The sequence below is a fragment of the Heterodontus francisci genome, chromosome 4 (genome assembly GCF_036365525.1).
Source record: "Heterodontus francisci isolate sHetFra1 chromosome 4, sHetFra1.hap1, whole genome shotgun sequence".
Lineage (NCBI taxonomy): Eukaryota > Metazoa > Chordata > Chondrichthyes > Heterodontiformes > Heterodontidae > Heterodontus > Heterodontus francisci.
In genome coordinates, this window is record NC_090374.1 from 82,040,541 (window position 1) to 82,052,912 (window position 12,372).

The 12,372-nt window shown below is 42.1% G+C and overlaps 1 protein-coding gene across 1 annotated transcript in view; it reads left to right on the plus strand.

Annotated features, from left to right (window-relative positions):
* The window catches only part of ppip5k2 (diphosphoinositol pentakisphosphate kinase 2), a 213,104-nt gene that overhangs the window by 107,344 nt on the left and 93,388 nt on the right, over positions 1-12,372 (plus strand). Inside the window, exons 20-24 of the mRNA XM_068029776.1 lie at positions 646-869; positions 1,637-1,764; positions 6,723-6,837; positions 8,758-8,865; positions 11,207-11,323. Coding sequence (XP_067885877.1) covers positions 646-869; positions 1,637-1,764; positions 6,723-6,837; positions 8,758-8,865; positions 11,207-11,323 — 692 coding nt within the window. The remainder of the gene's footprint in view (positions 1-645; positions 870-1,636; positions 1,765-6,722; positions 6,838-8,757; positions 8,866-11,206; positions 11,324-12,372) is intronic.

The window sequence follows — 12,372 nt, forward strand, 5'->3', positions numbered from 1 at the left end:
GCAAACTTGAGTTTGAAAGTCCTTTTCGTCTTTTGTAGAAGGAAGACATTCAGTGTTGGTTGAATATAGTTCCACAGATACTGGTTTTCCTCCATTTGCCCAAGTAATCATCCATGTCTAAGCCTAGACAAAAACGACTGACAGGCTATTAGGTCATGGGGCAGCCTCACAACTGGGTAATCATGTCCTCATCTGTATGTGTACTTGTTTGGGATGCTGGATAAAGATTAGAATTGGGTAATAAAAACTAAGTGCTGGAAATACTCAGCAGGTCAGGCAACATCTGTGGAGTGAGAAGCAGAGATAAAGTGTCAGGTCTGTGACCTTTCATCAGAACTGAACAGAATTAGAAATGGGAGCCTTGGTTGGTTTTCCATCTCGCTACTTGGAAAGGACTCAAATGTAGTGATCCGGGATCAACCATGCTCTGTTTGACTCACTACCGCACACTAAACTGCCAAAAGTCCATTTAAATCTTGCAATCAAATTTGTAACTTGACTGCAAGCTAGAGCCTCAGTTACATTTTTAAAAAGTATTCATGCTCTTGTGTTGATCCAGCATATTCCCTATAAAGTTGAAGTAATTATTTTTTATCAAAATGAAATCTTTTGACTAAGAAGTAACTGCCTTTTTTGTACATGCAGATATTCAGCTTTACCATAGTGAATCACTTGAATTGATGCTGCGTCGATGGGCTAAATTAGAAAAGGATGTCAAAATGAAGAATGGACGTTATGATATTAGCAAAATTCCTGATATCTATGACTGCATAAAATATGATGTTCAACACAACAGTTCCCTACAACTGGAAAACACAATGGAACTGTACCAGTTATCAAAGTCATTGGCTGACATTGTCATACCTCAGGTAATGAGCCTAATTACAACCTAATTCGGTCGCCTTTGTTCCTATATGAGGAGGATGTGATAACTGCCGTTTTTCCCTTTTTTTTTACTTTTACTGCTTTCTTCTCACATGGGCCATCTACATTTTGTGGGATCTTGCCTTGTGTAAATTGGCTGCTGTGTTTGGCTGCTTAACTGTCTATATTCAGAGTAATTGGTTGGATATGAAGTGCCTTGTAATGTCCTGAAGATGTGATGAGGCATTGTATAAATGAAAGTTATTTATTAATTGTTCATTGTAGTTGTTTACTGCAGTTATGTAGGTTACATTCCTTGCTTGTCATTTTTCTTGATGAGAAGAACTGTGGTGCAGCAAACCTTTTAAATACAGTGCAGAAAGGGAAAGTAATTTGTGTGCCACACCAATGCAAACAAAAGAGCTTCGGACTTACTAAGCTTAAAAAAAAGTCCTACATCCCCACATCTTTTTCCACTGGGGGTTTGAGCATTCCAAAATAATGTGTGCGAGGTACCTTTGAATAGTACAGATGATAGTATCATGACTCAACCTTCTAGTTAATACTCAGTTTCCTGAAATATATATTTTAGGATATGGTTCTGCAGTCTAATTTAATTTTCTACTAATTGTGGTACAAAATGAAAAAATATGAATTATCTATTGAAGAGGTAGGGGAAAAGAGAATAATGCAATGAAATTGAAGTTGTCAGCACATTTTATAAGACATATACATTTCTTAATTTTACTGATGATTAATTTCCTTTTTTTAGGAATATGGCATCACCAAGGCTGAAAAGATGGATATTGCCAAAGGGTACTGTACTCCTTTGATAAGGAAAATTCGTTCCGACTTGCAAAGAACTCAAGATGATGATACTGTTAACAAACTCCATCCACTGTAAGGGCTTATATAGTGTTATTCATTTTCTAAAGAACTTTGAAAAACAGTAATTTCTCAAGTTTGAAATCCTATTCAAATCTGTGTAAATGCGATAATCTAGTGTCGCTACTTGGATTGAAGATTTTACAATAGAAGTGCACAAGCTGCCTTTTTAACTTTGTTAGTACACTGGTCACATAACTAAGATTAATTTTAATAATTGTCTAAGCAAGGATGCTGATGTGATAGTTCTTTGTATCCAACTAAACAATTCATTACAGAAGGGTAGCAACCTTTCTTCATCTTGAAGAGGGGAGAAATTTGATTTGGCAAAATCTTCATTTTATTCTCTTTTTGGCCACTGGTGATATACCACTAATTGCATTCCCGCTCTGAAACCTAAAAAAGCTGTTCAGTTGGTGGCACTATTGGGTCTAATCATAAGTAGCTCTCATAGTGATTAAATGGGTTGGCCTATTGAAAGGTGTGTCATTTTGTTAGTCCTGGCTATTCGTTCTTTCTCTATCAATTTGCTGTCTTTTCTCCATATCCCTTAATACCTCCAAGTAAGTTTCTTTTTAAACATCTTAAATGACTTTACATCTGTGGCCTTCTAGAAAAAATGTGTCACACATTCATGTAAGTCTTCGTGAGAAGTTTCCCCTGGGTTTTATTTTACTGGCTTAGGTCAAAATCTGTGATTATGCCTCCTTGTTTAGAATTCCCCTATATGAGGGAAGAGGCATACCCTATCTATCCTGACAGCTATTTTCATTATTTTAAATAGCTTAATCAGCCTTTAATCTCCTAATCTTCAAGGAATATAACCCAAATTTACTCAATCTTTCATTGCATCCTGGTGAATTTTTTCTTCACACTCTAAGACTGGTGCCCCGTTCCTAAAGTGCAAGACCCAAGACTGAGTAACGTTTCCAGTTGCCAACTGATTGCTCTCTGTATGCTCCCATGCTTTTATATTTTATATGCCTTTTGTAATGAAGCCAGAATCCCATTAGTCTTTTTATCACTTTGCACCTGCGAGCTAGCTTTTGATGTGTACTGAATTGGGGGAAGGCCGATTTTAAGATGATAAAACAGGATCTGGCCAAAGTGGACTGGGAGCAGCTACTTGTAGGAAAGTCTACATCAGAGTCATTCAAAAAGGAAATAGTGAGAGTTCAGGGCTAGCATGTTCCCGTAAAGATGAAGGGTCGGACCAATAAGTCCAGGGAACCCTGGATGTCCAGGGATATAGAGGATTGGATAAGGAGAAGAAAGGACGCTAATGGCACATTCAGAGAGCTGAAAACAGCGGAGGCCCTAGAGGAGTATTGCAAGTGTCGGAGCTACTTAAAAAAGTAATTAGGAGAGCGAAGGGGGCCTTAAAAAAAACACTGGTGGGCAAGATAAAGGAAAATCCCAAGGCGTTTTATAAGTATATTAAGGGCAAGAGGATAACCAGGGAAAGAGTAGGGCCTGTTAAGGACCAAAGTGGCAATGTGTGTGTGGAGCCGGAGGACGTAGGTGAGTTTTAAATGATTACTTTTCACCTGTGTTCACCATGGAGAAGGGCGATGTAGGTGTAGAAATCAGGGAGGGGGAATTGTGATATACTTGAACAAATTAGCATTGAAAGGGAGGAGGTTTTAGCAGGCTTAATAGTGGATATATTCCAGGCTGCTATGTGAGGCAAGGGAGGAGATTACAGGGGCTCTGACACAAATGTTCAAATCCTCTCTGGCCACAGGAGAAGTGCTGGAGGACAGCGAATGTGGTTTCATTATTCAAGATGGGTAGAAGGGATAAACCAGGTAATTACAGACCAATGAGTCTAACATCAGTGGTAGGGAAAGTATTGGAAAAAATTCTGAGGGATAGGATTAATCTCCACTTGGAGAGGCAGGGATTAATCAAGGATAATCAGCATGACTTTGTCAAGAGGAGTTCCTGTCTAACAAACTTGATTGAACTTTTCAAGGAGGTGACTAGATGTGTGGATAACGGTAAAGCAGTTGATGTAGTCTACATGGACTTCAGTAGGGCTTTTGATAAGGTCCCATGGGGCACATACAACTGAAGGCATTGCTGTCAATGTTGAAGCAAAGCGAGTGGAGTTTGCACAGAGGCCAGAGTTGGAAGAATGCAGAATACTCAGTTTAAGGGCTGGAGAAGTTTACAGGGGCAGGAAGAGGCAAGGCTATGAAGAGAGGGCGCAAGGACGGCGCAGTGGTTAGCACCGCAGCCTCACAGCTCCAGCGACCCGGGTTCGATTCTGGGTACTGCCTGTGTGGAGTTTGCAAGTTTAGTTTAGAGATACAGCACTGAAACAGGCCCTTCGGCCCACCAAGTCTGTGCCGACCATCAACCACCCATTTATACTAATCCTACACTAATTCCATATTCCTGCCACATCCCCACCTGTCCCTATATTTCCCTACCACCTACCTATACTAGGGGCAATTGCTAATGGCCAATTTACCTATCAACCTGCAAGTCTTTGGCATGTGGGAGGAAACCAGAGCACCCGGAGGAAACCCACGCAGACACAGGGAGAACTTGCAAACTCCACACAGGCAGCACCCAGAATTGAACCCAGGTTGCTGGAGCTGTGAGGCTGCAGTGCTAACCACTGCGCCACTGTGCCTCCCTGTGTTTGCGTGGGTTTTCGCCCGGTGCTCCGGTTTCCTCCCACAGCCAAAAAAAAAGACTTGCAGGTTGATCGGTAAATTGGCCATTATAAATTGCCCCTAGTATAGGTAGGTGGTAGGGGAATATGGGGATGTGGTAGGAATGTGGGATTAGTGTAGGATTAGTATAAATGGGTGGTTGATGGTCGGCACAGACTCGGTGGGCTGAAGGGCCTGTTTCAGTGCTGTATCTCTTTTTTTAAAAAAAAAGATCGAAAGACCCGAATAAAAAATTTTAAATTTAAGATTTCGAGTGACTTGGAGCTAATGCAGACCAGTGAGACAGTGGCCAGGATGGAATGGAATTGGTAGCAAGAGTACAGGGTTTGTGGTGGTTCCCATGATAATGGCTTTGGTCTTCCTGATATTTAACTGGAGGAAATTTTGGCCCCTCCAGGACCAGAGGTCAGATCACACAGAAGCAGTGGACCGGTTGGCCTGTTGTCATCTATGTGTCTGACTTCATGGGCAGCAGGATTTTGCCTTGTGGGTTGTGACCCCAACCCTGCACTCTGTGGGGAAACAATCACCGGTGATTTTCCCTTAATTGGCCAATTAGTGATCAGAGGGCACGCTCCCCATCCAACTAATAAGTGCAGGCAGGCTCTCGAAGATGGAGGGCCAGTAGGAGTCCCTCTAGCATGGAAGAAGCTACAGCCTGCCATTGCAGGTAAGGGAGATAGAGGATGTCTGCATCTTGAGGCACCCTCTCAGCAACATTGTGCAGGGGGTGCCCTACCCCACCCCACCCCCCAATCTGCTGCTTGGAGGCCACGTCCAGACAGCTGGCCTGTTCCCGGTGGGGTGGGGTAGGAGTTGCCTACAGGTCAACTGGGAAAATTCCAATCAGCCTCTGATAATTGGCCTTAAGTGGCCATTCATGTACCTTAATTGGCTGCTGCTTGGGGGCGGGTAGCCCTTCCACCTTAGTTCCCACCTCCAGGAAAGTGGCCGGGGACGGGATGCTGCCGGCACGCCAGCTGGTGGCACGAAAATATGTGCCTGGCTACCTCTGTTCTAGCCCGCATATCGGGGCAAAAGCTCAGCGCCATGTCTTTGGAGGATGATGCCAAAGGGCAGCATGTAGATGATAAAGAAGAATGGGTCAAAGTAGATAATTGGACAGAGGTAATGGTAGGGGGCTGGAAGTGAAGGCATCACTGGATGTGCCCTGCTATGATTGGATAGTTAAAAGTGCCACAAGCAATGACAGTTCCAATTATGTGAACAGGGGAGGCGACACACTGAAGGAGAATGGTGTGGTCGACCATGTCGAAGGTTGAGAAGGTCAAGGATGTATATATTACACCATGGTCACCATTACAAAAGATTGAATTTGTGATTTTGATGAGGGATATTTCAGTACTGTGGCAGGGGTGGAAACCAGAATATATTCAAACATGTGGTTATAGAGAAAAATGGGCATAGGTTGGGATGCAACATTCAGCGCATTCAAGGGCTTTGGCAAGCTAGGGGAGATTGGAGCTGGAGCAGTGTTTACAGGAACTGAGTGGTCGAGTGTGGTGATGACAGCATTTTTCAAAGGAATGCGAACAGTACTTGAGGAGAGGGAACCAATTACATTGCCAATTTGCATGGAAGCCAGGATGTTGGGTCGTCAGCATTTCAGTGGAAATGCTGTTTGAGAGCAGGAAGTGGATCTTGTGGGCACAATGAGCTTGGAGTGGGCATGAGGGGAAATGGAGAAACCAAAGCCAGACATGGGTTCAGGGCTACGATGGGGAGGATTCTTGGAAGGTTTGGTGTGGTCGGCAAGCGGTGGCAGGGCTATGTGTTAGTAATAGCTGAACGGATGGTCTCAATCCGAGTGACTTAAGTCCATGAGTTGTTTGCACATTGTTGGAGGTGACGGTGGAGGAGACAGGATTAGAGGAGTTTAAGGAGGTGGCTGGTAATGGAGAAACAAAGCCGGAGGTTATCTTTGCTTTCCAGGATAATCCTGGAATAGTGGACAGTTTTTGCGGAGGAGGGCAAGGCCCGATAGTGTTTGATGTGGTTCAACTAAGTCTGATGATGGATGGCTAAACCAGTTGTGCACCAGATACACTCAAGTCTACACCCCTTGGATTTGAGGAAATTAAGCTGGGGGCTAAACCAATTAAATGACCAGAGTGTAGTAAAATAAAGAATAGATTTGATGGTTCCAAAAAAAGAGAATTAGCATCTGATAAGGGTATAATTTTCTCACATAGTCTGCTTAAAATCCATTTTATAATGTTGTTTTAAGTAATGATGGAATTGTATTGCAATTTAACACTTACATTCCAGATACTCAAGAGGAGTTATGTCCCCAGAGCGACATGTTCGTACTCGGTTGTACTTTACCAGTGAGAGCCACGTACACTCGCTTCTCTCTATATTGCGCTATGGAGCTCTATGTAATGTAAGTATTGGCAATACTGGCATTTGACTGCAAATTCGGAACAACAGTCAAGTTGGAGACTTTTTTCCTTGACACAAAAATCAACTTATATTTGCAAGTACAGTCAAGTCCACTTCAATGTATAACAGCAACGTGCATTTATATAGCACCTTTCATGTATTAAAATGTCTCTGGGTGCTTCACAGGCGTGTAATCAGACAAAAATTGACACTCAGCCAAAGAGGGGTGGTATAAGAGCCAATGACTAAATGCTTAGTCAAAGCAATGGCTTTAAAGAACTTCAAGGAAGAGAGGTGAGATTTGGAGAGGGAATTCCAAAGCTTAGGGTCTGGACAGCTGAAGTCGCGACCACCACAAAGAATAAAATATTCAGAGAATAAAATCTCTGTGCACAAATCCCTTTCTGTCTTTTCCAATGATAGCTGTCCCTTTTAAATAAATATCTGTTAAATAAATAAGACATTTAAATGAAATGCAGAAGTCTGGATTGATTTGTTTAACTGTTGTATGGTCTCACTAAAACCTTTTTTGACAATCAGTGTATTGAGCATTTTTTCAAATTTTTTTTTGTAGATGGGAAAATGGCCGAGTAACCAATTCAGTGATTTTTTTTCACCTTGTCAGGTGTTAGGGCTAAATCACTTTTGGCAGTGACCGTGTTTTTTGTTTGTGTGAAAACCGCCTCATCAAGTGATGATAATCAAGCTTTGTGATGCTTTGATGCACTCATGTTTTGGCAGTGCACATACCTTTTGGCAATAAACAATGGCAGAATCACTTGGGAATTTTAATCTGGAGAAATACGCGGTTTGAGTATAGTCAGAGTTTAACTCCTGGGAAAATGTGAGCGTGTTGGAAAGCTAGCTCCGATCTGTCGACTTCCACATGTCACTCCACCGCATTAGACTGCACGTGTGCAAAACCCTGGGCAAGACAGGAAAATGGTGCAGAAGAAACTTCTTTGAAATGTGGTGCTACCCATTCTGCAACTTGAAAACTATTAGATCTCATTCTGTTCCCAACAGGTATCCCAACTCTTATGTTTTTTATTGCATCGTGCCAAGCTTTTGTTTATTATTTGAAGTTTTTTCTGCTAAATAACTTTATTCTGTTTTCTCTTTCACTTTATTCAGTTCCATGCAACACCCAGACAGGAGTGAGGATAACCCGCTGCTTATTAATTAACCTTGAATTTTTCCCTCTTTCTCAGGTAGAAGTACATATCCTCTGCTTAATGACACCGCATGGAAATGTGTTTGAGATTGGCGACTCAGTAACGAATAATAGCACTTTCGTTTATATTGTACTTTGTGGCAAAATTTCTCATTGCTTCAGTTGAGTGAGGGACTGTATTTCACCACTTTGGTGTCTTTTTTGTATATTGTTTGAAAACATATCTACTTAAGAAGAATAACCTAGTGGAACTTTACAGTTGTCATGCAGATCAACCCAAGAGTTAAGTCATAACCTGTGGCTATGTCCTTCATTTTAAAAGAAAACTCTCTGGACTATAGTACAATATGTTAGAGTCATAGTTATCTTGTGTTTTGAAGTGGCAAACGGTGATGCAACATTCCCAATCTCTGTCTAACTGTTTTCACCATAATTCCTGATTCATGATGACTGCGATACTCTTTTTGAATTGAAAGCTGACATGAAGTAGCATTGCTCAGGGTTCAGAAAGCAGCCAATGATGTTGCTAAATGGCAATTGTGTTATTGTTAACAGGCTTTTTTAACCACATCCCAAAGCTTAAAACTGTTTGTATAATGTGTAGGATTGACTTATAGTTCACACATTCTGTTCAGTGCCATTTATTGTTTGTGCAAGAATTGCATTGTTGGAATGGACTAAACTATAGAATCTCCTGGTTAAATGGTTTTAAAGTAGTGATGTGATTTTATCCTGCTTTTCTTGCAGGAGGCCAAAGATGAGCAATGGAAAAGGGCAATGGGCTATCTGAACAATGCCAGTGAACTCAATTACATGACACAGATTGTTATCATGTTGTATGAGGACCCAAATAAGGTAATATGTTTTCTGCATTTTACTTCTATTATTTTCTGTGCTACATTATATTTCATTAAAGTTTTCCAAAGTTAAACTGATTTTTGAGTTCAAATTTGAAATTACTTTAGGGTTTTTTTCAAGGTATAATGTATGAACTTGCAAAATAGGTCAGCATTAATTCCTTTACCTGAAAATGTCTCTAAATATCAACAGATTTTCTGAGAATGTCACTTGGAAAATCAATATTTGGTAATGACTGTTAACTAGCTATATATCTGTATGCAACCCAATCAAGATGAGCTGTATGTAAATACCAGAGGGAAACGGTAGGCGGAATCTTAATCAGCCTGCAGAGGCGGGAGGGTGGTGAATTGTAAAAAGTTGCATGTCGGGTGGTCTACCTGATTCGTTCTCACCCCTGAGCTTGCCGGAGGTGGTGTCAGATTAATCTGCTACCTGCCCAGCAGCAGCAGGTAGCTAATTAGTGGCAATTAGGTGCTCTCTTGGGGGCAGGTTGGTGACGCTGTTGGAATCTTCCTGATGGCGGACCAGCTCCCCTGCTGAGACTAAAGCCTGGCAGATGGCTGGAGGCGGCCTCCTGGCGGCAGGACAGAGGGCCAGCAAGACCTCCTTTAATTCCATACCCCACCCCACCCCCTGAGCTTAGGTGCTAGAGAGCTGCAGCTGCAGACCATCCTGTGGAGGGGTTACCCCTCCACAATGATGGCTTAGCAGCTGTGGCCACACTTCTTTTAACCATTATCTGAAGTTTTCAGAGGGCGTTTCCACCTTTTAGACGTTCACGCAATCTCCTACCTACATTGGCAGCGCCCACCTCTCCCAGTGGGGCTGTGGGCCATCCACAACCTTGGGCACTCCAATTCACCTCCTGCCTACGGAGTCCACCCACTGTCCCTAATTGGAAATGGGCTCCTAGAGGGAACCTCCAACCAAAAGAACAAAGATGCTAATGGGAAGACATATTTTGTATATAAATGCTTGTTTTATCAACTTATTGATACTTAAACGTGAGCATAACTAATGTAGGGATTTCTCCCAAAATGCCTTTAAGTTTACCAATTCAACTCTAGTAAGGAATGGTAATTTTTGAAAAGAGTTAAACTGTTAAACTGTTTTGTGCAATACTGAATAAAAACAGTCAAAATATTTTAAGATCGTTTTCCATATGGAATTTGTGCTAGAGCCAGGGCTCCCAGCGCTGGGCCGAAAAGGCAGGGAAACCCTGCCTCGACCTTTTCGCGCTTCCCTGAGTGATCCTCCAATCTTGTAACTTCTAGGTTTCATGAGCTGGGATCCCTGTCCCTTTAAAGATGGGAATCCTGCCTCCAAGAGCTGCCAGCCAACCAGAGGGCCAGCAGCTCAGCAGTATTGGCAGTGCCACCGGGAGCAATGGCCGCTGCCGGCACTGCAGAGGCCTCAGACCCAGGCCCAGTGCTGGAACCCTGGACCTAAATGAGGCGGGCTTGCTGGGGCTAGGGAGTAGTCGTGCTGTCCAGAGGGAGGGTGGAGGGAGTAAAGTGGTTCCTGGTGGAAGCCCTGCATGGGCCACAAATTGCCCACCAAAGCCAGCAGGGAGGGCGTCTCGTTTTACAAGCTGACCTCCCCGCGTGGCAGAGGTAAGATCCCAGTGGTGGTGGGGTGGCCTTTAATTGGCCTTTAGTAAGCCACTTAAGGGCCTCAATTGGCCTCTGAACGGGGAAGAGCATCGTCTGCCTATCCCACCCCCAGGAAACTCACTTGGCGACGGGCCTTCTGCCCTGCCACCCATCACGATACTCCATGCCCCCTCCCCTGCCTCTGATCCTGCCTTGGGGGGGGCCACACAAAATCCTGGCCTATGTTTCAGTTTACATATTGTCTTAGTTTTGCAGTTAAAATGTATGTCTTTAATTAACAATATCTTGTGTGATAAGGTAATTATGTAGTAAAGTACAATGGTTGGCAATCAATCTTGGGCTTTAAAAAATAGTTTATATACCCTTTGCTCCATTTATAAAATGTAATTATTATACATATCAGTATTTCAGCAGTTGAAGCAGCATTAAAAGGTACCATACCATATTATCCACATTGTTGTAGGAAGCCATTGAACCGAATCAGGTATTTCCCTACAGTTATCCCTGTTACTGTTGCAGATCATCTGATAGCTTGTTCAGAATGGCATTAGTGAAGGCCAAGGAGAAAATTGCTCACCTGCCCTTTTGGCCAGTGTTGGTGCAAGCCCAAGGGGATGGGAAGAATTGTAGAGGAAGGTTGCCCTCAAATATTTAAAAATTGAGTATTTAATTTATCCTGTTCAGACCTACAGCTACTTGTTTCTCATAACTTTAACTTTCAGGACCCTTCTTCAGAGGAACGCTTTCATGTTGAATTACACTTCAGTCCTGGTGCTAAAGGGTGTGAGGAAGATAAAAATCTTCCATCAGGTTTTGGATACAGACCAGCGTCACGTGAGGTACTTATTTTTGTGATGAGTGTTATATTGATTTATTTGTATTTTGAGAAAAATTATTTCCAATAAGTTGACCAATGTGGGATCAAATAATTATGGTCTCAATGTATTAGAGTTAATATCAGATTGTTGTTTTGTACTCCAAGTTTCTGGCGGTGGACTCTAATAATAAGTTATCTGGCTAGTTAATCTGACATCAATAGGGAAAGCAGTCAGAAGCGTTTTAATAGAATTGATTTGAAGTGATAACTGAATTTGTGCATTAGGGCTATCCAAGGTATATGATTTCAGTAATTTTAATATTTCAGTAATTCGCTATGTGAGGCTGGAAGAAGATAAAGATTCATGAAGTTAGTTGCTAGCTGAAGTTAGAATAGAAGGCAGAATATAATAAATGCAGAAGGTTCTATTTGCACCTAATGATGCTTAGGACTCTGCAGCTTGTTCTAGATCCAATGCTGTTGAAACTATTCAAAGTATGTTGAGGTTATTAATAGCAATATCAATATTGCAATGGCACCAATCTAATTAGCCAGGTGACTGGAATGGGTGAGACTGATCCTGCAAAAGAATCTGAATAAGAAATAAGAAAAAAAACATGCATTTATATAGAGCCACTTGGGAACTCTGGACTTTGCAAAGTGCTTTATATCCAATTAATTATTTTTGAACTGTAGTCACTGTTATAGTGTTGGAAAACATGGCAGCCAATTTATGCACAGCAAGGTCACACAAACAGCAGTAATGTAAATGACGAGATTAATCTGTTGTTTGGCTAAATGTTAATACTGCAGAAAACTTCTGTTCTTCAGATAATGTCATGGAATCTTTTTCATCCACCTGAGGGGGCAAATAGGGTCTTAGTTTAGCATCTCATTCAAAAGAATGCCTGTGACTTTAGACATTCCCTCAGAAGAGTCTCTGGAGTGGGATTTTCTACTCACAACCTTCTTACAGAAGCGAGAATGTTACCACTAAGCTAAGGCTGATACCGCATAAGGGTCCTTTAATGTAATAGGTGTGATCCACAGCAAAAGAAACTGCCCAGAGAT